The 21708-nt window shown below is 37.2% G+C and overlaps 2 protein-coding genes across 2 annotated transcripts; one reads left to right on the forward strand and one right to left on the reverse strand.

Moving 5' to 3' along the window:
* LOC140975433 (alpha-galactosidase-like) lies at positions 1-4799 on the reverse strand. Its single transcript, XM_073439141.1, has 14 exons — positions 4145-4799; positions 3785-3843; positions 3637-3693; positions 3430-3568; positions 3268-3343; positions 2294-2352; positions 1959-2024; positions 1731-1814; positions 1305-1369; positions 1081-1163; positions 904-994; positions 775-824; positions 274-414; positions 1-176 (listed from the first exon to the last, which is right to left on the reverse strand). The coding sequence occupies exons 1-14, from the start codon at positions 4342-4344 to the stop codon at positions 93-95; spliced, it is 1254 nt and encodes a 417-aa protein (XP_073295242.1). The 5' UTR covers positions 4345-4799; the 3' UTR covers positions 1-92.
* A 1816-nt stretch (positions 4800-6615) lies between these two features.
* Positions 6616-8175, forward strand: LOC140974981 (protein FAR1-RELATED SEQUENCE 5-like). Its single transcript, XM_073438475.1, has one exon. The coding sequence runs from the start codon at positions 6616-6618 to the stop codon at positions 8173-8175; it is 1560 nt and encodes a 519-aa protein (XP_073294576.1).
* Positions 8176-21708: the final 13533 nt, after the last annotated feature.

Raw genomic sequence — 21708 nt, forward strand, 5'->3', positions numbered from 1 at the left:
TTATTAATTATTAATAGTCATTACATTTGATTTGAATGATTCAAAGTGGCATAGCCTATATTTGCAATTTAAACCCAATACTCCTCCATATTTCATTTTGGAGTCAAAACGTACATTTTACAGTCGTGGGAAGCTACGCTAGCCGAGATTTTTCCTTTCGCTGAGCTTGTTGAATGCTGCACAGGCAAAAAAAACATGGTTATGTCTTATTTTTCTTTTTATTTATTTATATAAAAAAAAGAAAGAATAATGAAAATGATGTTTGATTCTTACATCCCATAAATCTCTTGCATGAACCTCAGTTGATGGGTCGAGTCCTAAGTCTGACCAGTAAGCTGCAATGGTGGATTCGGAAGATCCTCTGTTCCACAAAACAACTGCCACTCTATTCCCACTCAGAGCTCCTCCCCATACCTACATTCATAATCAACTCAATTTGTTAATTTGAACCCTTTTGAGAAGCTACTTACTTATAAGCTAGATCATTCAAATCAGGGTCGTAGCCGTCTTAGGAAATGACTTAGTTGAACTTAAAAGATAGATGCCGCCACTGCGAAGCGAGGGAGCAACTTGTCTGATTTTTCAGTGCACTCATTCTCCTGTAGAGAATGAAATAAAGCCCCGGCTTGACTCGAGACCAAGACTTCTATACCGAGAAAATTACATTTTTGGGCTCAAAAAATGTGTCCTTTATGTTTCTCTTTGCAAAGACATATGATTAATAAAAGTTGATTGAGGGGTTCACATATGGGATGGGGTGTGACATGTTCTAACCTCTAAGTCTCCATCTTTCTTGATCTTCTTCCCTTGAACACCAAGATTATCTGGCAGATGTGCCAAATAATTGTCAAAATTGATGTTTGATTTCTCAGACAAAGCAAAGGCAAAGCAATAGACACTCACCCTGGTTTACTGCGATGACCTCTTCATTGCCTAGCAGTGCACGAGTTACATCGTCCATTGATCGAACATCGCAGCCGATCAAAAGAGGCGCCTAATGCCAAAACAATATATCAAGAATGTCCATTTAGTGCAACTTATCCTTGTTTTGTGGACTAGGTGGCTAGTGTTGTCACTTACTTTCATTAATGCCCATATGCTGAAATGCGATCGATATTCTCCGGTCGTCATGCCGCCGTTTCCAACTTCCAACATGTCAGGATCTGCAAAAATCATGCATCAAACAAAAAAAAATGTCTGACTAATGTCATTTTTCGAACCATCACATATGGAAACATATGCCGTATTAGTTTTTTAGCATCGGATGTCATATGACGAGACTTAGGGGTCGATTGCAACGTTACCATTCCATCCGCCCGGTCCAGCGTACGATGCCCATTGGTCGTTGATATCCGCCCGAGAAGTCATGCTGTAAATCAAAAGTAAAAGTATTAAATCACCCAAAAAAAAAAAATTTGCATTAGTTCATCTCGTAGATGCAGCATCTCTAGTTCACTTATTTAATAAGCAAAAACTTGTGTGAGACGGTCTCACGGATCGTATTTTGTGAAACGGATATCTTATTTGGGTCATCCATGAAAAAATATTACTTTTTATGCTAAAAGTGTTACTTTTTATTGTGAATATCAGTAAGGTTAATCCGTCTCACAGATAAAGATTCGTGAGACCGTCAGAATAGTAATAATTATGCACAATAAAAGATGATGAAACTAACCATTAAATGGAGTAAAGAGGGTAATGGAAAAGAGTCCAAATTTGTTAAATTTCACCTGTCCCAGTTGTCCTGAATGTCTCCGGTTGTTCTCCAACTGTTCCCGATAGATTTGGCCCAAGTGGCAGGATCTTCTTGTCCCCTACAGTTTGAAGATACATATATAGCACGTGAGTTCTGGCCCATGAAAATTATGAGCAATTATTAGGAGTTTTGTTCCCAAATTTTGCCTCTTGGTAAACTTTGCACTCAAAATTTTGAATCATAATAGCCAAGATTTACTCACCATTCACAAAGGGAGAAGAAGATGGACCTCCCGGAGTTCAGTAAAGCCTTTGCCATAACAGGGTATCTATTTCACCAAGCCAAATATGAGTCTCGAGCTCAACTCGTTTTGAAATCGCTAAGCTTGCAAATAGATCGAACTCGGTTCGTTAATAGTTCGTTTATCATGTTTAACGGGTCTGGCTCGAGCTTGGTTCATTTTCGAGCTCGTTAAACAGATTAATACCAATAGCTTTTTATCGAGCCTAGCTCTGAATAGTTCGCGAGTGACTTGATTCGTTTACATCTTTAGTGGAACGATTGGATGATATTCAATTTGGCAAGTAGAAATTGTACCTTTGCTTAGGGCTGGTTCCATCATTGTTACAATTGTCATACTTCAAGTAATCTACCCCCTGTTTAGTTTGAAATTAAACTGATGCATTACTTGATCAGCTGGCTGACTTCTTTCTTCATATCATGCAACTTATCATCAAACATATAACATACATGCAAATAAATATACGAGACGTATTATTTACATTCCGCTTTTCGTTAATTTCGCTCTATCTTTATCTTTTATAATAAAATTTGAAACACAAATTTTTTTCTCCTAAATTTAATTTATTGTTGAAATTTATTTAATTGATGTGCTTATAAATTTATCAATAATTTTTTTAAAAATAAACATTAAATAAATTTCCATTATTTGTAACATTAAAAAGAGTATGTCTCTTGTGAGAAGGTCTCACGAATCTTTATCTGTGAGACGGGTCAATCCTATCGATATTCACAATAAAAAGTAATAATCTTATCATAAAAATAATACTTTTTCATGGATGACCCGAATAAGAGATCCGTCTCATAAAATACGACTCGTAAGACCATCTCACATAAGTTTTTTAACAAAAAAAAACGTTTCAAATACAAAGACTGCATTTCATTTTTCATCATATTCTTTTATCAATCTACCTGTCAATAAATACATTAATTTCTTCCAATATTTTTTTTATATCATGATACTTAAATAAGGGCGAAATGGAATATTTATTTTGTTTTTCCAATAATTTTCACAGTTTATGTGAAAACACAGACAAATCTATATATTAGACGGATGAAGTATTTATTATTTGTTTTAAATCTTATGAAGAATCATTAGAAGATATTATTATAAAATGAAGTGAAAGAGGGCAATAAATTTTTTTAATTAAATATAATCTCCTTTAAAAAAATAGATTTTAGGTGATATAGTTTAGAAATTAAGAGAAACCAATAAAAGAAATAATATGTATATATTTTATATATAATAATAATAATGATTTCAGAGTTACCCATGAAGCAAAAGTTTTTGCATCTTGTTCTTCATGTCCTAGGGACCCTGGCATTTGTTTACTGCATGTCTGAATCCTGCAAATTATGTAAATTTTGCTGTCAAAAGAGTCCATGTGATATGTTGCTTGATGTAAATTATCGGTGTCGGAAACAAAATTTACCCCGCGTCGGAGTAAACTCCCAGCATTAATCCTTTACCATGAACATAATCAGCCAATCCTTTGATTCCAGAGGGGAACGTGGAGGCCTTTGGGACCAAATTCCCCTGAGAATCTCTGTTCTGTTCGGCCCAGCAGTCATCTGAAATCACCAAGAAACTCGTTTGTAAATTAAGTAACGTATCGATGGGTAATCGAAGATTGTCGTACCAAGGTTTATGTATTTGTATCCAAGCGCAGCAAGCCCAGTTGACACGATCGCGTCGGCTGTCGGAAGAAACATGTAACTTGTGATTGTTTTTAAGACAACAACATTTATGATCAGTTTGTTGATTAAGATTCAAGAAATTGTAGTCACCTGTTTCTCTGATCAGTTTCTCCTCAATGTTGCACTGGAAATGGTTCCAGCTGTTCCATCTGATGATCAAGATGATGTACAGAACCAAAATCTCATTATATTCAATGGCTATACATATCTTATATCATATAGAAAATATAAGATTTAAATTCTCAAATATGTCTGCTGCTAGTGAGTATAGCATAAGATGGCCTTCAGTTTCTTGATGTCTCCTAAGCTTGACATGTCGACAAACGCAAACTCCGTAAAATTTGGAGATTGGCTCTCTGTTCTTAAATTTAAAAAACTTTTTTGTTTGAAGGTCAGATTTCAAACTAGCCCTTTTCTCTACTGAATTTGAAGTGGATGAATGAATCTTACCCCATCTGAGGAGTTAGTCCAAGCCCATTTTCCAAAAGCTTCTGTCGAACCTCTCCCTCCTCCCGATGTGGCTTGATCACGTGCCTCATCTCTCGAGCCGATGACACAATCCCAATGCACCATAATGCAACAATCACGAGCAATCCTCGTCCTTTCGACGAATACAGCGAACCATGATCATCAGCAAATCTCCCACCCATGTCTCCAATCGGTACAGAGAGAAAGACAGAATTGTCACAATGATTTATAACTGACACAGAATACACCAAGCCAAAAAATTGACGAGGTTTCTTGGTCGTGCTGGATCAGGACTACGACGTCGAAAACAATGCAAATTTCTTGCTACAATACACTAGCATACTTCCAATACTGACAGACAAACAAATATATATATTATATTTGATGAAATGATAGCTGTTTACACTTTATAGTATCCAAATTGAGCTTGAACACCATTGAACCCGACGCTAATTTCTTGACTTTTGATCAGAAGGAACGTGGGAAAGCATTGATGTATAAGAGTCATAGTATTGCGTAGGGATGGATCGATCATTCGGGTATATCAGAAGATGGAGGTTGGGATAGCTGAGGTGTGAGTAATTAATGATCCATCGGTGGAATGCATGTGTGTGTGTTTTTGCGCACGTACCAACTAGCACAAGTCAAGAAATCATGAATATTCTTCACTATTTGTACGATAGGAACGTGCGATGGGGTTTCTATTGGGAACAACCACTGCACTTAGCCCCATCATCTGTCAACCTGGAAAATTCGATCCTGCCGTCTGAGTACTATCTACCCGAGGGTAGAATCGATGACACACGTGTTGTCGTATGAGATTGATCCGATTAGGGATGGTAATGGGCCGGGCCGGGTCGGGCGGGTTTGCCATCCCCATCCCATCCCATCCCCATTTTCATCCCCGAATTCCATCCCCGCCCCGTACCCGCCCCAATCCCCGTTATTCCCCGAACCCGAAACTTCAGAGATCAACTTCCCATTCCCGCCCCCATCTCCGTTTCAAAAATATTAATATGGCAAGACGATGATAGATTCAGAGATTTTCTCAAAAAAAAACTTATTATTATCTATTATTATTAGAGATAATATTAATATTAATATTAATATCAATATCAATATTAATAATAATAATAATAATAATTTTAAAAATAATAATATTATTATATTATTAATACTAATAATACTATTATTTTATTATTGATATTATTTTAGGTGCGGGTTCGGAGATTTCGGGGATGAGGATAGTAATATCATACCCGCCCCGAACTATATCGAGGATTTAAAAAATTCTCGAACCCGAACCCAAACCCGAAAAAATCGGGGATCCACGTCCCTGTTTCGGGTTTTTCCCGTGAGCCCCAAACCCGTGAGAAAAGTTGACATCCCTAGATCCGATCAACAGTGGCCACCTTTGTTCGATCAATGTGGATCAATCTTATATGACAACACATGAGATATTATACTTATCTGCTAACATCGAATTTACCTTGTCGATCTAAATTTGTGGAGCAAAACTATGTTACATCGGGAGTAGTGCAGCCATAGTCATAAGGGTTGAGTCGACGCTACCGAAGGGGGCACTGCCCCCTTCCACTTATTTCTTGCCACGTGGCATTCAATTTTTAAATTTTTTTTAAAGCAAAACTCAACCACGGTTGAACTACGGTTGACTTTTGCAAAAACAAGCTTCTCTCTCAGCACAAAAAACTTTTTCAATAATCAAGCTGCTCTCACTTTCCGTTCCTTTTCAAAATCAAGCAAGCTCTCTCTCAACAAAAAAACCTCTCACTTCCCGCTCTTTTTTTTCAGCACGGATACAACCTCATCTCATTAAATCAGGCAAGGTGAGGATTTTCTTTGCCAATGTACAATTTTTTTTTATACAATGGAGATATTTGTGTTTGTTTCAAGAAATTTGGGATTTGTTTCTGGTAATTTCTGTGAAATTGATGATAATGGCCTGAAAATTTTAATTTCTCCGAAATTGTATGTGTCTGTATATTGTTTTGCCAATCCAAACATCATCTTCACCGCCGTATTGTTCCAAGTAGAACCTTGTCTCCACTCGAGGCAGGCTGGCGTAACATTTGTTTATTTTAAAGAGGGAGTCCATTTTTAAGGACGTACGACGAAGCAATACATAGAAGTGATATGAAAAGCTGTTTTGGCATCCTCTTTCATCTGTGCTTATTTTACTTGTTTCTCCAACATTCTGTACATGTATTTCCTTTGTTTTTTTTTGTTACATTAAATATGGTCCTGGATTCATTTCCAGATGATTAGTTTTGGGGAAAAATTGATAACAAGGCTCTCAAGTCTAGACTCTTTGTGTTTGCTTATTTGCGGTATGACACGAGTCAAGTTGATCAAGTTCATTTGCCTTGTGTTATAGTAAATACTTAAACTCATCTTGTTTTTTTTTATTGATCCAGTTGGTTTCCTGCTTGAGAATGGAAGATAACAATCAAGTGTCACTTGAAGAGGTGGAAGGAGACAACAATCAAGAAGCTGGATATGTTGAGGTACCGAATGAAAACTCTTTTGTCCATGTTTTGGAGAGTAAAATGGAAGTGGGTCAGGTTGTGAACAGCGTTGAAGATGCTTATTTATTGCATTGTCAATATGCGCATGCCAAGGGATTTAGTGTGAGGAAGGGTGATAAACGATATTTTTCTCGTACCAATGAACTTCAATCAAAAGAATTTCATTGTTCATGTAAAGGTTTAAAAGATGAGAAATGTTCTAGTAAAAGGATTCCAGTTTATCAAAAGTCGGTCATTAGAACACAATGTAAAGCCAAATTGAAGATTACAAGGGAAAAAGGGTGTGAATGGCGGGTGAGTAGATTTTTTGAAGAGCATAACCATGAGATGTTTGCGCCTGATCAAACTCACTTGCTAAGATCGGCACGTAATATATCACATGCAAAAAAGTCTACTCTAGAAGCTATGGTAAATGCTGGAATATCCGTCTCTAATGCTGTCTCTTTTATGGAAAATGAAACATGTGGGCCACAAAATTTAGGTTTTATTAGAAAGGACGCATATGACCATATGAGTCGGTTGAAAAAGTATACCAAAGTTGAGAATGAAGATACCACTGCACTTATTCAATATTTTATAAATAAGGCTAATCAGGAGAATTATTTTTACTGGAATGTTCAATTGGATGATGATGATAGAGTGATGAACTTTTTTTTCAGGGACTATAGATGCGAGGTTGATTATGAATATTTTGGTGATGTCCTGTCGATTGATACAACATATAGAACAAATAAGTATAATTTAATATGTGCCCCATTTGTTGGTATAAATCACCATATGCAGAATGTATTGTTTGGTTTGGCCTTTATGTCAGATGAAACTCAAAGTTCTTTTGAATGGTTGTTTGCAACATTTCTTGATTCTATGAATGGACGACAACCACAAACTATCTTTTCAGACCAATGTCAAGCAATGATGAATGCCATAGAAACAATTTTTCCACTTTCACATCATCGTTTATGTCAATGGCATATAAATCAAAATGCTCCTTCACATTTTGGGAGTTTAAATGGTGATTATGTTTTTAAAGGATTGTGGTATAAATGCATGAATCATTGTGATTCTGAAGATGAATTTGAGAGCACATGGAAATATATGATTGAAACATATGATTTGGATTGTCATAAATGGTTGAATGATATGTACAAGCTTAAGAAGAAATGGTCTACTGCTTTTATGAATGGAAGGTTTAGTGCGGGACTTTTGGCTACTTCAAGAAGTGAAGTCACGAATATGGTTTTGAAAAAGGCAGGTAACAAAATGAGTTCTTTGTATGACTTTGTGCTGAATTATGAGAAGATTCAAAATAACTGGCGGGAAAGGGAGAAGACTGAAGATACTCGTTGTCGCCATGGTAATCCTGCACAGATATTGAATAACCATCCATTGTTGATTAATTCTTCTAATGTTTATACGATGTCTATATATCATTTATTCGAAGTTGAAATGATTATGTGGGGCCCTTAGCTCCTAATCGTTATTACAATGCAATTTGATTAGGGTTAATTAATCACAGCGGAAAACGAGTTTAAAATTTTCTTTACAATGAGCCCAAAACATATACTATTTGAATACTAAAAATAATATTCCATCTCATATCATAAAACATGCCCACACATAATCAAAATCAATCATATACAAACAACTCATATCCTCGGGACATGCCCCGGTATATAGATACATACATATACTGGGAACAAAACATAAAACCTCAGCTCAAACTGTGACTCCCTCCAGAAGTACCCTCTCCGGTCTCCTGATATCCTGGAGTACCTGCCATTGTCCACACACAAAGACAACAACAGCCCCCCCATTGGGGGTGAGCAAAGCTCCGTATGGAACAACTAATCATATATACCACAGATATCTAAACAATGATATATGGGATGCAATGCATGTATGTCGTGGAGGTATCGGGTCAAATGCCCATCCACTGAGCACATGTCAGAATCAAACGAATCGCTATCAAATCAATGCTCGAGCTGGCACACCGGCCTCAATAAGGGATACTCGTATGATAGCGTCGACAAAGCGCCATCAAATCCCAAATCTCATATCCAATCATCGGGGCCACAATTGTCTATGCTTTACGGGTCATATAATACCGGCATAGCGATTGTGTTCACAAACCCCAGAATCCAATCAAATCATATCAGGGTATCCAAGGATCATAGCTCAACGTGCATGTCATGTATCGATGTATGCATCAAACGATGTGTGTTAACAAAACATTTATTTTATACATCGATATCTCAATCTCAATGTCATGTATGCCACATCAATCAACAAATAAGGCATATAGACACATAATCTCATTCCAATCAATCCAATCAAACCGACATATATCATATAATACAGATACCTGTCGTATGTTACCCGGTCGCAACATACCTCAATTCTTCGTTCCAGTTGATGTAGCCTGAAGATATCGGTATAATACTTTATCTACATCAATAACATACTCATTCCAATCAATAACCTAATCAAAAATCATTAATATGAGTTTCAAATATCATTTGAAACTTCAAAAATTCATATCAAATTCAAATCATAATATAATTCAATTCCGACTTCGAATATGAGTTTCTTGTCGGTTATTCTACTACATATAAGAAATTCAACTTCAAATACACGCTATTCCAGCACTTTGATATTTAGAGCTGCTGGAACTAGAAGAAAATTACCTCAGTCAGAAGCCCTCGACGCGACGATCACAAATATATAGTTTGTTTCGCGTTTAGACAGCGTTTCAAAGTCGATTCGGACGAAAGAAAATCGAAATCTCTCGTGTCTCTCGAAGCTGCCGTGAAAGAAATAAAGAAAAAGAGGAAGAACCTCGTTCTTATCACTCCACCGCTTCGGCGCTCGGGCGGTAGAATTCTCGCGCCCGAGCGCGAGACGTTCTGCCCCCGAGTGTCACTTGCTCCGCGCTCGGGCGGTCAAAAACTACCGCTCGGGCGCGGCATGTTCTGTCCGAGAACACCCCTTATTCCACACTGGCGCTCGGGCGGTCATTTTCTACCGCTCGGGCGCCACATGTTCTGTCCAAATATTGATTTTGGTATTATATTGGCGTCCGGCTTTTCCACTCGATCTCTTACCACGTCAATTCATATTCGATACTTATTTTCTCAATTTCATTGTCATGATATACATCATATACATAATCACATGACAATTTCATAAATTATCGATAATCACACAGGATTTACGATAATACGATACACGGTCCTTACATTTCTCCCCCTCTTAAAAGATTTCGTCCTCGAAATCTCAAACATCTCTATATACATAACATTGGTAAACATATATATGTCACCAGTTATAATACATATCAAAACTAAAATCAGTAAATGGATCAGTATACAGTGAATACAATGGAACAGGTGGAATATAATCGAACAAGTGCGGATAGGATTCTCGCATCTTGCTTTCCAATTCCCATGTTGACTCCTCTACACCATGTTGTGTCCATTGTACTCGAACCAAAGGGATCGATTTATTCAAGTTCAACCTCATCAGGTGCAAGTACATGTGATGGATCTGGTTCATATTTTCTCAACATAGAAACATGAAACACATCATGAATGGCAGATAAAGCTGGTGGCAATGCCAATCGATACGCAAGATCACCAACTCGATCAAGAATCTCGTATGGACCAACATAACGAGGAAATAATTTACCTCGCATGCCGAATCGAACAGTGCCTCTAAAGGGAGATATTTTCAAAAACACTCTGTCACCTTTCTGGAATTCCAAGGGTCGTCTTCGTTTATTCGCATAACTCGTTTGACGATCCTGAGCCGCTTTCATCCGCTGTCGAATCAACTGAACCTTATCATTCATTTCCTGTATCATTTCAGGTCCAGTCAATTGTCGTTCACCAATTTCATCCCAGAATAATGGTGATCTACATCGTCTCCCATATAGAGCTTCAAACGGTGCCATACCAATGCTCGTCTGAAAGCTATTATTATAAGAAAATTCCACCAATGGTAAAGCATCTTGCCATCCCATTCTGAAATCCATCACAATCGCACGCAACATATCCTCTAACGTTTGAATTGTACGCTCAGTCTGGCCATCAGTTTGAGGATGATAAGCAGTACTCATAGCCAAACGCGTACCCATCGCTTCCTGAAAACTACCCCAGAATTTAGAAGCAAACCTGGGATCACGATCAGAAACAATTGAGACTGGCACACCGTGCAGTCTCACAACATTCTCAATGTATAAACGGGCCATTCTCTTATAAGGATAAGTCCGTTCATACGGAATAAAGTGTGCAGATTTCGAAAGCCGATCAATAATGACCCAAATAGCATCACAGCCCTTTGGTGAACGAGGTAAATGAGTCACAAAGTCCATAGCAATATGTTCCCAATTCCATTTCGGGATTTCGAGACTATGGAGTAATCCTCCCGGTTTGATTCGTTCGGCTTTCACTTGCTGGCAGACTAAGCATTTCGAAATAAATTCATCAATGTCCTTCTTCATACGTCTCCACCAGAATTGGGGTCTCAATGTCAAATACATCTTTCGACCTCCAGGGTGAATACTGTATTTGCTACAATGTGCTTCTCGAAGAAGGGCAGATTTCAAATCAGAATCATTAGGGACTACCAGCCGACCATTCAGTCGTAAAGAACCATCAGAAGAAATATGAAATCCAGATTGATGTCCTGCAGATACAAGTTCTTTCGACTTCTGAATCTGCGCATCGCTTCGTTGGGCCTTTTGGATTTTAGATATCAAGTTCGGCTCAATTTGTAATGCTGAGACAGTGACAGAATTCCAATTCGAGTGAAAAGTCCAGCCAGAAGTACATATATCTTCGTGTACTTTGGCGACATTGACAGAAGCTAACACAAAATCATGCACTTTACGACTCAGGGCATCCGCATTAACATTCACCGATCCAGGGTGATACTGAATCTCACAATCAAAATCTTTCAGGAGATCCATCCATCTGCGTTGCCTCATATTCAAATCAGATTGAGAAAAGCGATATTTCAGACTCTTATGATCTGAATAGATAACAAACTATTCTCCGTACAAATAAAGGCACCAAATCTTCAAAACAAACACAATGGCAGCCAATTCAAGATCATGAACAGAATAACGTGTTTCATGAGATTTCAATTGACGAGACGCATAAGCAATCACTTTGCCATGTTGCATCAGAACACAGCCCAAACCTTTACCAGACGCATCTGTACATACTACCAATCCTCCGGTACCTGAGGGAATAGTAAGCACAGGTGCTGTGATCAATCTCCTCTTCAATTCAAGAAAACTAGCTTCACATTCCTCTGATCAAATGAATCGCTGATTCTTCTGTGTCAGTTGAGTAATAGGTTTAGCTATTTTCGAAAATCCTTCAATAAAACGACGATAATAACCAGCTAAACCCATGAAGCTACGAATCTCAGGAACATTCGTAGGTCTCGGCCAATTCAATACGGCTTCAACCTTAGCGGGATCAACAGATATGCCATGTCTCGAAATGACGTGGCCCAAAAATACCACTTTGTCCATCCAGAATTCGCATTTGGACAATTTAGCATATAAATGGCCCTTGCGAAGAGTTTGGAGTACCAGTCTCAGATGTTCAGCATGCTCTTTTTTCGATTTCGAATAAACAAGAATATCATCGATAAATACAATAACGAATCAGTCAAGGTAATATCGAAAGACACGATTCATTAGATCCATAAAGACAGCAGGAGCATTCGTGAGACCAAATGGCATAACCAAGAATTCATAGTGGCCATACCTGGTACGAAAAGCAGTTTTTGGCACATCTTCTTCTCGAACTCGTACTTGATGATAACCAGATCGAAGATCAATCTTAGAGTATACAGAAGTACCCTGAAGCTTATCAAATAGATCATCAATACGAGGAAGTATATACTTGTTTTTCACAGTAGCCCGATTCAACTGCCTATAATCGATACACATTCGCATAGTACCATCTTTCTTTCGAACAAATAAAACTGGAGCTCCCCAAGGTGATACACTTGGTCGAATATATCCCTTATCGAGAAGATCCTGTAATTGTTCTTTCAATTCTTTCAATTCCAATGGTGCCATGCGATAAGGAGCTTTCGATATAGGTGCAGTCCCCGGCACAAGATCAATACTAAACTCAACTTCTCGATGAGGCGGAAAATCAGGAATCTTATCGGGAAATACATCTGGGAATTCGTTCGCAACAGGAATATCAGATAAAGAAGGCTTCTTCTTAGAGACATCAATAGCGTAGATAAGATAACCATCATCCCCGCTAGTCAAAAGTCGAGACATTTCCAAAGAGGATACCAATGGAATTTTGGCTTGGGAACCCTTGCCATAAAAATTCCACTTGGGTCCATCAACAGGTCGAAATCGAACAACTCCATGAAAACAATTAACAGTAGCTCGATTTGTTGTCAAGATATCCATGCCAACAATACAATCAAAGTCATGCATTGGGAGGACAATCAAATTCAAGAACATCACATTATCCTCATATATCAATACACAATTATGCACAACTTGCTCAGACAAAATAATCTTTCCCGCTGGCGTGGCTATCGACAAAACATCATACAACGGGGTACACTCAATTCCATGAGATGCAACAAATGCATGCGATATGAATGAGTGAGATGCTCCTGTATCAAATAAAACACGTGCAGGATAATCGCCAAGCGTGCAAATACCTGCAATCACACCACCAGGAGCTTCTCTCGCCTGATCCTCAGTCATAGCATACACTCTCACTTGAGGAGGGACTTGAGCAGTCTGACCACCAGGTCCTCGATATCGTGAAACATTCGACTGCTGGAAAGAGGGAACAAGAACAACATGTCTCATCACATTGGGGCCACCTCTAAATCCAGGCTGGGGTTGGGAAGAAGTCGTACCCCTGTTCGGACATACTCGAGAGAAATGGCCTTCCTGCCCACACTGATAACAAGTACCAAACATACCTCGACACTGCTCGATAGTATGTTTCCCTCCACAATAACTACAGTAGGGAGCAATCACAGGACTCCCTCACTGTGATCCACTCGAACTCGAAGAAGACGAAGAAACAGAACCAGTCTTCTTGAACTTTTTACCCTTTGGACGCAATGCAGGCTGCTGAGCTGACACTGGTGGTGGAGGAGTATACTGTGGACCTCCCCGCCTAAGTCCAGCCTCGGCCGCCTTGGCTCGTTCAGCTGCCTCTGCGTAGCTGGTAGGCAATCCAGAAACAACATAAATATATATCGCAGGATGTAAACCATTTACAAACCTGTTATATTTTGCCCTCGCATTCCCAGCTACGTGAGGTTCATACTTCAACAGAGTAGAAAATTTTGAAGCATATTCTGCAACAGACATCGTTCCCTGCTGCAGATTATTGAATTCATTCTCCTGAGCAGTATAATAAGAAGGAGGAGAATACTGCTCCAAAAACTGGGCCTTGAAGACATCCCATGTGACTTCAATCCCGGCCTCTTTCAATCCAATCTCAGCGGCTTCCCACCAAGCTTTTGCTCGGTCCTTCAACTGATAAAGAGCAAGTTTCATTCGCCGAGCCTTAGAATATTCAACAATATTAAACAAGTGCTCAATATCCTTCAACCAGGCCTCAGCTCTTTCTGCACTCTCAGTGCCAAAGAACCTCGGTGGTTTCAGATCCTGGAATCGAGCCATCACCACATCCATGGACAATCCTTCAAATTGTCCAGCAATCCTCTCAGTACTGCTACTCGCAGTTTCGTTTGTGGGATCCATCTACAAATCAAATGATGAATATCACATTTCATATCAATTTCACATCATCACCATCTCATATCATCAATCTCATCAGATACTTACTCAAATCAAATCAAGTAAGAGCAAGTAATACAAATAATTCAAACACAAACGCACAATTCATTTGTGCCTATTACGTGTTCACAAGACTCAATCGAGCATTCCCAGCTATGCTCTGATACCACTCCGTGTGGGGCCCTTAGCTCCTAATCGTTATTACAATGCAATTTGATTAGGGTTAATTAATCACAGCGGAAAACGAGTTTAAAATTTTCTTTACAATGAGCCCAAAACATATATTATTTGAATACTAAAAATAGTATTCCATCTCATATCATAAAACATGCCCACACATAATCAAAATCAATCATATACAAACAATTCATATCCTCGGGACATGCCCCGGTATGTAGATACATACATATACTGGGAACAAAACATAAAACCTCAGCTCAAACTGTGACTCCCTCCAGAAGTACCCTCTCCAGTCTCCTGATACCCTGGAGTACCTGCCATTATCCACACACAAAGACAACAACAGCCCCCCCATTGTGGGTGAGCAAAGCTCCGTATGGAACAACTAATCCTATATACCACAGATATCTAAACAATGATATATGGGATGCAATGCATGTATGTCGTGGAGGTATCGGGTCACATGCCCACCCACTGAGCACATGTCAGAATCAAACGAATCGCTATCAAATCAATGCTCTAGCTGGCACACCGGCCTCAATAAGGGATACTCGTATGATAGCGTCGACACAGCGCCATCAAATCCCAAATCTCTTATCCAATCATCGGGGCCACAATTGTCTATGCTTTACGAGTCATATAATACCGGCATAGCGATTGTGTTCACAAACCCCAGAATCCAATCAAATCATATCAGGGTATCCAAGGATCATAGCTCAACGTGCATGTCATGCATCGATGTATGCATCAAACGATGTGTGTTAACAAAACATTTATTTTATACATCGATATCTCAATCTCCATGTCATGTATGCCACATTAATCAACAAATAAGGCATATAGACACATAATCTCATTCCAATCAATCCAATCAAACCGACATATATCATATAATACAGATACCTGTCGTATGTTACCCGATCGCAACATACCTCAATTCTTCGTTCCGGTTGATGTAGCTTGAAGATATCGGTATAATACTTTATCTACATCAATAACATACTCATTCCAATCAACACCATAATCCAAAATCATTAATATGAGTTTCAAATCTCATTTAAAACTTCAAAAATGCATATCAATTCAAAATCATATCCTAATTCAATTCCGACTTCGAATATGAGTTTCTTGTCGATTATTCTACTACATATAAGAAATTCAACTTCAGATACATGCTATTCCAGCACTTTGATATTTAGAGCTGCTGGAACTAGAAGAAAATTACCTCATTCAGAAGCCCTCGACGCGACGATCACAAATATATAATTTGTTTCGCGTTTAGACAGCGTTTCGAAGTCGATTCGGACAAAAGAAAATCGAAATCTCTCGTTTATTCTCGAATTGTAGCGAAGGAATTAAAGAAAATGAGAAAGAAGCCTCGTTCTTATCACTCCACCGCTTCGGCGCTCGGGCGGTAGAATTCTCGCGCCCGAGCGCGAGATGTTCTGCCCCCGAGTGTCACTTGCTCCGCGCTCGGGCGGTCAAAAACTACCGCTCGGGCGCGGCATGTTCCGTCCGAGAACACCCCTTATTCCACACTGGCGCTCGGGTGGTAATTTTCTACCGCTCGGGCGCCACATGTTCTGTCCAAATATTGATTTTGGTATCATATTGGCGTCCGACTTTTCCACTCGATCTCTTACCACGTCAATTCATATTCGATACTTATTTTCTCAATTTCATTGTCATGATATACATCATATACATAATCACATGACAATTTCATAAATTATCGATAATCACACAGGATTTACGATAATACGATACACGGTCCTTACAGATTAATTCATTGAATTGCAAATCGGTTGAACCACCATCTTGTTTTGGTAATGATTGGAATTGGATTCAAATCAAAGTAAATTCTCATGATGATAATTCAAGGGTTCGATATGTGGTGTTCAATAAGCAGAGTCATGAAATAAATTGCAGTTGTCATAAGTTTGAGACAATGGTGATTTTGTGTAAGCATGCTTTGATGGTGTTTAATTGTATGGATGTCACTGTTATACCAGAATGTTATATTTTGAAGAGGTGGATGAAGAATGTAAGAAATAGAGTTACATTTGACTTTGACCAAAGTCGAAGGGGTGGTGCTAGTCATGTATCTGAAATGGTGTTTGTCAATGAAATAATGAGATCAACCTATGATCTAACTCAACTGAGCAAATCTCATGAGGAGGCAAGAAAAATCTTATATGGATTGGTTGACAGTGCAAAAGATGAAATCTCTAACCTTGTATCAAAGTTAAGTGTAGATGATGAGACACAATGTGATGACATTCGAAGTTTTGGAGTTTGCATCGGTAACCCACTTACTGCTAAAGCCAAAGGAGTTACTAATGTTAATATTACACGACACTGGGATAGTAAGAACAAAAAAAGAAAAGGAAAAAGAAAGGAGAAAACAGAAGTTTCAAGTAAGTTTTCATATTTTCAATTAAGTGAGTAGTTCTATTGAATTAAGTTTTCATATGGTCGAGTATATAGTTCAATTGAATTAATTGTTGTAACTTTGCATACTGTGTTTGCCTTGAATGAATTGTTGTTACTTTGTTTGACTTGCTAGGTGCTAAAGGAGCAAAAAAGAAGGGACAAAGTTCACAAAAAACCACCAACACACGAGAAATGAGCAATGAAATTTCATCACAACAACACTCAAATTTCACAATATCGCAATTCCCTTCCACATTCGGATACACTCAACATTTTATTCCGTCGCCAAATATAATGGTGATGAAATGAATTTATTTCCTTACAAGTTACTTTTTTTGACTTGCTATGTTATATTTTTTTCTGTTTAAGATACATTAGGGTAATGCAAACATCTATTTAGGTGATCAAATGAATTTATTTCCTTATAATTTTGGGGGTCCTCATTCATCACAAGTAAAGAATTTTGTCTACAATTTTTTTAACTTTTTTATAAATTGTTTCTCATTAATGTTTTAATATTGTTCAGAGACGTGGTAATTGAAGAAAGACCCTTTGTGCAAGTTCAGTAGTGTAATTGCACACGAAGACAATGTTTCTTAGTATTTTTGTAGACTTTTGGTGTGTTTTGTATTCTACCAAGACTTATGTGTGTTTTGTAATTGCTACCTAACAACTGTGTTCGGAGCTCAGGAATGGAATATTGATCTGTTTGGTAAATTGTATTAAGTTTGTGTTTGATAAATTGTACAAGCGTAATAATCTGCTTTGGTTTGATGTACTTGATAAATTATACAAACGTAATAATCTGCTTTGGTTTGATGTATGATTTCATGTAAGTTTGTGATCCCACTTGTTTCTTGGCTTTCTGTTGTGAACTTGTTACACCATGTATAAATGCTGGGAAATTGTAGAGTGGCTAATACATGTAGTTGATATATATATGGGTGTGTCTTTATATATATGTATGTATGTATAGAGTACCAGTTGAAAATTTGATTTCATTTTATTCAATTATACAACAAGATACTGCGTAATTTATAATTATGAAAAGAATACCGTTCAAGAAGACATGGGAGACATTTTCTTTACACAAGTCAATGGCAGATGCAAATTTAAGTGGGGAGCCCTGTTCTTCACACAAATCAGAAGCAATACACAGAAGAAAAACACATCCATCCCAGTAGTTGTAAAGTTAATGTAAATGGGAAAATACATTGACAAAAAAATATCTAATCATCACTATTAATTTTCAGAGATTCAATTTGTTTTTTTATCTCCTCCGTCATCTCTACTAAATTTGCAAGTGCAACTTCCAATTTAACTATCTTCTCAGCTTGAGTGACACTTGCACTTGCATTTGCACTTGCACTAGAAGGTGCGTACGACGTTCTTTCAACACTAGGAGTAGAGGAAGAAGCTGCAACTTGTTTGTCCATATACGAACCAAAAGCTTTTACTGCATCATCCATAGAAGAGAATGACCTGTGAGACGCACCGCTAAATTTATTAACTTGTTTTTGTGCCTCTTCCCAAGTGTCATATACACCAGGTTTACGCTCAATGAAAACTACATATGTTTTCCCCTATATCACAAAAAAAAATTAAGAACATTAAAAAATTTACACTAAATAAATAATATAATTAACAGAAAAAAAAATTTAAAATAACAAAGGCGCTCACCATAAACGAAAATAATGGTATGCCAAAGGGTTCTTTTTTTACTGCAACAAAAAATAGAGAGTCACTACATACATTTCAGATCTTATAAAATGAACATCTTATACGGTTGATTGGTTTAAACAATAAATCGGTTCATGTAAATTATTTGCTAGGTTCGAGCAAAACCCCCATCGACAACCATCTGTCCATTTGCCTCATATCAAACCAACGAGATAACGTAAAATATCCCTTAACATTTTTTACACATACACATTTTACTGGATACAAACTACATAGCTGGATCAAGATTTTATCATTTTTTTCTCTCAGGAACCAACTAGAATCGACAAGTCTTAGAACCTACATGAAACTGACTTCTCCAAGATGAACATGTTTTCACTAGAACAACTCGAACTCTAGATGTTCTCCAGTGGAACTATAATCTAGAAAATATTTCCCTTTCTCCTCAGAAATGGCGTGTGAATCTCCAACATCACAGAACTCAGGAATTCGAGGTGGAATGGCGCAGCGTATAAGAGCCCAAATCATCATCAATTTCACAGAAATTACCAGAAACAAATCCCAAATTTCTTGAAACAAACACAAATATCTCCATTGTATAAAAAAAAAATTGTACATTGGCAAAGAAAATCCTCACCTTGCCTGATTCAATGAGATGAGGTTGTATCCGTGCTGAAAGAAAGGAGCGGGAAGTGATAGGTTTTTTTGTGGAGAGAGAGCTTGCTTGATTTTGAAAAGGAATGAGAAGTGAGAACAGCTTGATTTTTGAAAAAGTTTTTTTGTGCTGAGGAGAAGCTTGTTTTTGCAAAAGTCAACTGTAGTTCAACCGTGGTTGAGTTTTGCTTTAAAAAAAATTTAAAAATTGAATGCCACGTGGCAAGAAATAAGTGGAAGGGGCAGTGCCCCCTTCGGTAGCGTCGAATGGACCAGTCATAAGATGTGGGTCACATGGGCATGTCCCATATCTTGACCTTTGGTGTCACTGATCCAAGAGATTGGTAGAAGTATAGTTTGTTTTTGTTGGATTCTGATTTGATTTAGTCACTTATAAATACAGAATATCTCCGTTGTATCATGAGAGAAATTTTTTATATTACTGTGACTAAAACGAGGGAGAAAACATTTATTAAAAGAAAACGTTACAAACGTACTTTGGAGTTTATTCACAAATCATTTACATTCGAAATAATTACTCAACATAGACCAGTGATAATTTTGTTGTTACCTTGATCAATGAAAGTACAAGTTTCAAAAAAAAATTGAATTCAGAGCATAAATATTAGTCAAAATGTGATTTTGACTAATTGTCTTGTAGTCTTGTAGTCTTGTATGTATTATACTGTTGTGTAATATTTTATTTTATTTATTATTTTTTTTTCTCTTTCATTGAATCGCTTATAATCATATAACTATGTTCGATGATCGATTTATGTTATTCTCATCAAATTCATGTATTTAAATTATCAATATCATTGTTAAATTTCTATATTCACTTGGTTAAAAAAAATCTTATGACATGCGAATGTATTTAACAATGTAATTATAAACAAAAAAACAATGATATGATATTAGTCCTTTCATTATATGATTTGACTAAAATTGATTGTCTGAACATAGTTTTCAGGAATATAATTGATTGAAAGAAAAATACACGACTAAAAATATCATACCACAAAATATAAATATATATAAGCAAAAATTTGTGTGAGACGGTCTCACGGGTCGTATTTTGTGAGACAGATCTCTTATTTGGGTTATCTATGAAAAAATATTACTTTTTATACTAAGAGTATTACTTTATATTCTGAATATCGGTATGGTTGACCCGTCTCACAGATAAAGATTCGTGATACCGTTTCACATGAGACCTACTCATAGATATAATACTAAAATTGTCAATTTTTCCAACTAAAACAGCATAAATGCTAAGATTGGGAACCTTGAATTAGTTGAAATAGCTTATTCCAATTGATGAATAGTCACATTCAATGGAGCTACGTATGTCGCCGGGTGGCCCAAAAAATTTTAAAATCCTTTATCTATTAATTTTAGAAAATTTTAAATTAATTTGATATTAATTCGAATAAATCAATTTATTTAAAATATTAAAAATTATAAAATTTAAAATTCTAACTCGATAAACCAATATTTCTAACTCCATCGCACCGCCACTATATTTCACATTCCATTTGAAAATGTGATATCTTTCCCACGTCCATGAATCGCTAGTTTGTTTTCTTCCTCAATTTGGTCACCGCAGCAGTTCCGCGACGTAACCAAAATCAGCCTTTTTCTTTCGATTCACGTCTTTGGACCATTCACTTTATTAATGCTTTCGTGCTGTAATCAGTTTCTACGTGGCCACTGACACCTTCCAAAGTATTACTATTTTCAAGGTAAAAGTGCTAAATTCCCATGCTTTTAAATGATTAGTCTATATATTACGTTCTCACTATTCAAATATCATTAGATCATATAGATCTCTCAAATTTTTATTGAAATTGACGTATATGTTAGTTATCATAAGACTAAAATTTGAGCATATCATAGGAGGAGAAATACTTCAAGTATAACATAAAATATTATGCGAAAAAGGCATGCTATATTTGACTTGCTTAAAGGTGGTCTCATGCACATCTTGGGATGCTTTTGAAAAAATTAAAAATGTTACTTTGCTTTCTTTTCAGGAAAAAGAAAATTTATGTTCTTTACTTAGCATATATAATTGATTTAACACACTTTCATACAATTTTTATGTTGTCCGAGCCATAGGTTCGATCGACGCAATCATAATTCATTGCTTTTCGTGATTATTATTCATGTCTAGACCCGAGCTTGGTTCACATACTGTCGATTCGATCTAGGGTTTGAATATGACGGTTTGAAAGGTTGGGATTTACCTG

The sequence above is a fragment of the Primulina huaijiensis genome, chromosome 4, assembly GCF_012295235.1.
Source record: "Primulina huaijiensis isolate GDHJ02 chromosome 4, ASM1229523v2, whole genome shotgun sequence".
NCBI lineage: Eukaryota > Viridiplantae > Streptophyta > Magnoliopsida > Lamiales > Gesneriaceae > Primulina > Primulina huaijiensis.

What these genes read in the sequence shown, in the direction of transcription:
- LOC140975433 (XM_073439141.1), bottom strand. Translation starts at nt 4,344, where the DNA reads ATGGGTGGGAGATTTGCTGATGATCATGGTTCGCTGTATTCGTCGAAA. An exon ending in ATACAAATACATAAACCTTG is followed by an intron (nt 3,569 to 3,636) that starts GTACGACAATCT and finishes TGGTGATTTCAG; the next exon opens with ATGACTGCTGGGCCGAACAG. An exon ending in ATGCAAGAGATTTATGGGAT is followed by an intron (nt 177 to 273) that starts GTAAGAATCAAA and finishes TTGCCTGTGCAG; the next exon opens with CATTCAACAAGCTCAGCGAA.
- LOC140974981 (XM_073438475.1), top strand. Translation starts at nt 6,616, where the DNA reads ATGGAAGATAACAATCAAGTGTCACTTGAAGAGGTGGAAGGAGACAAC.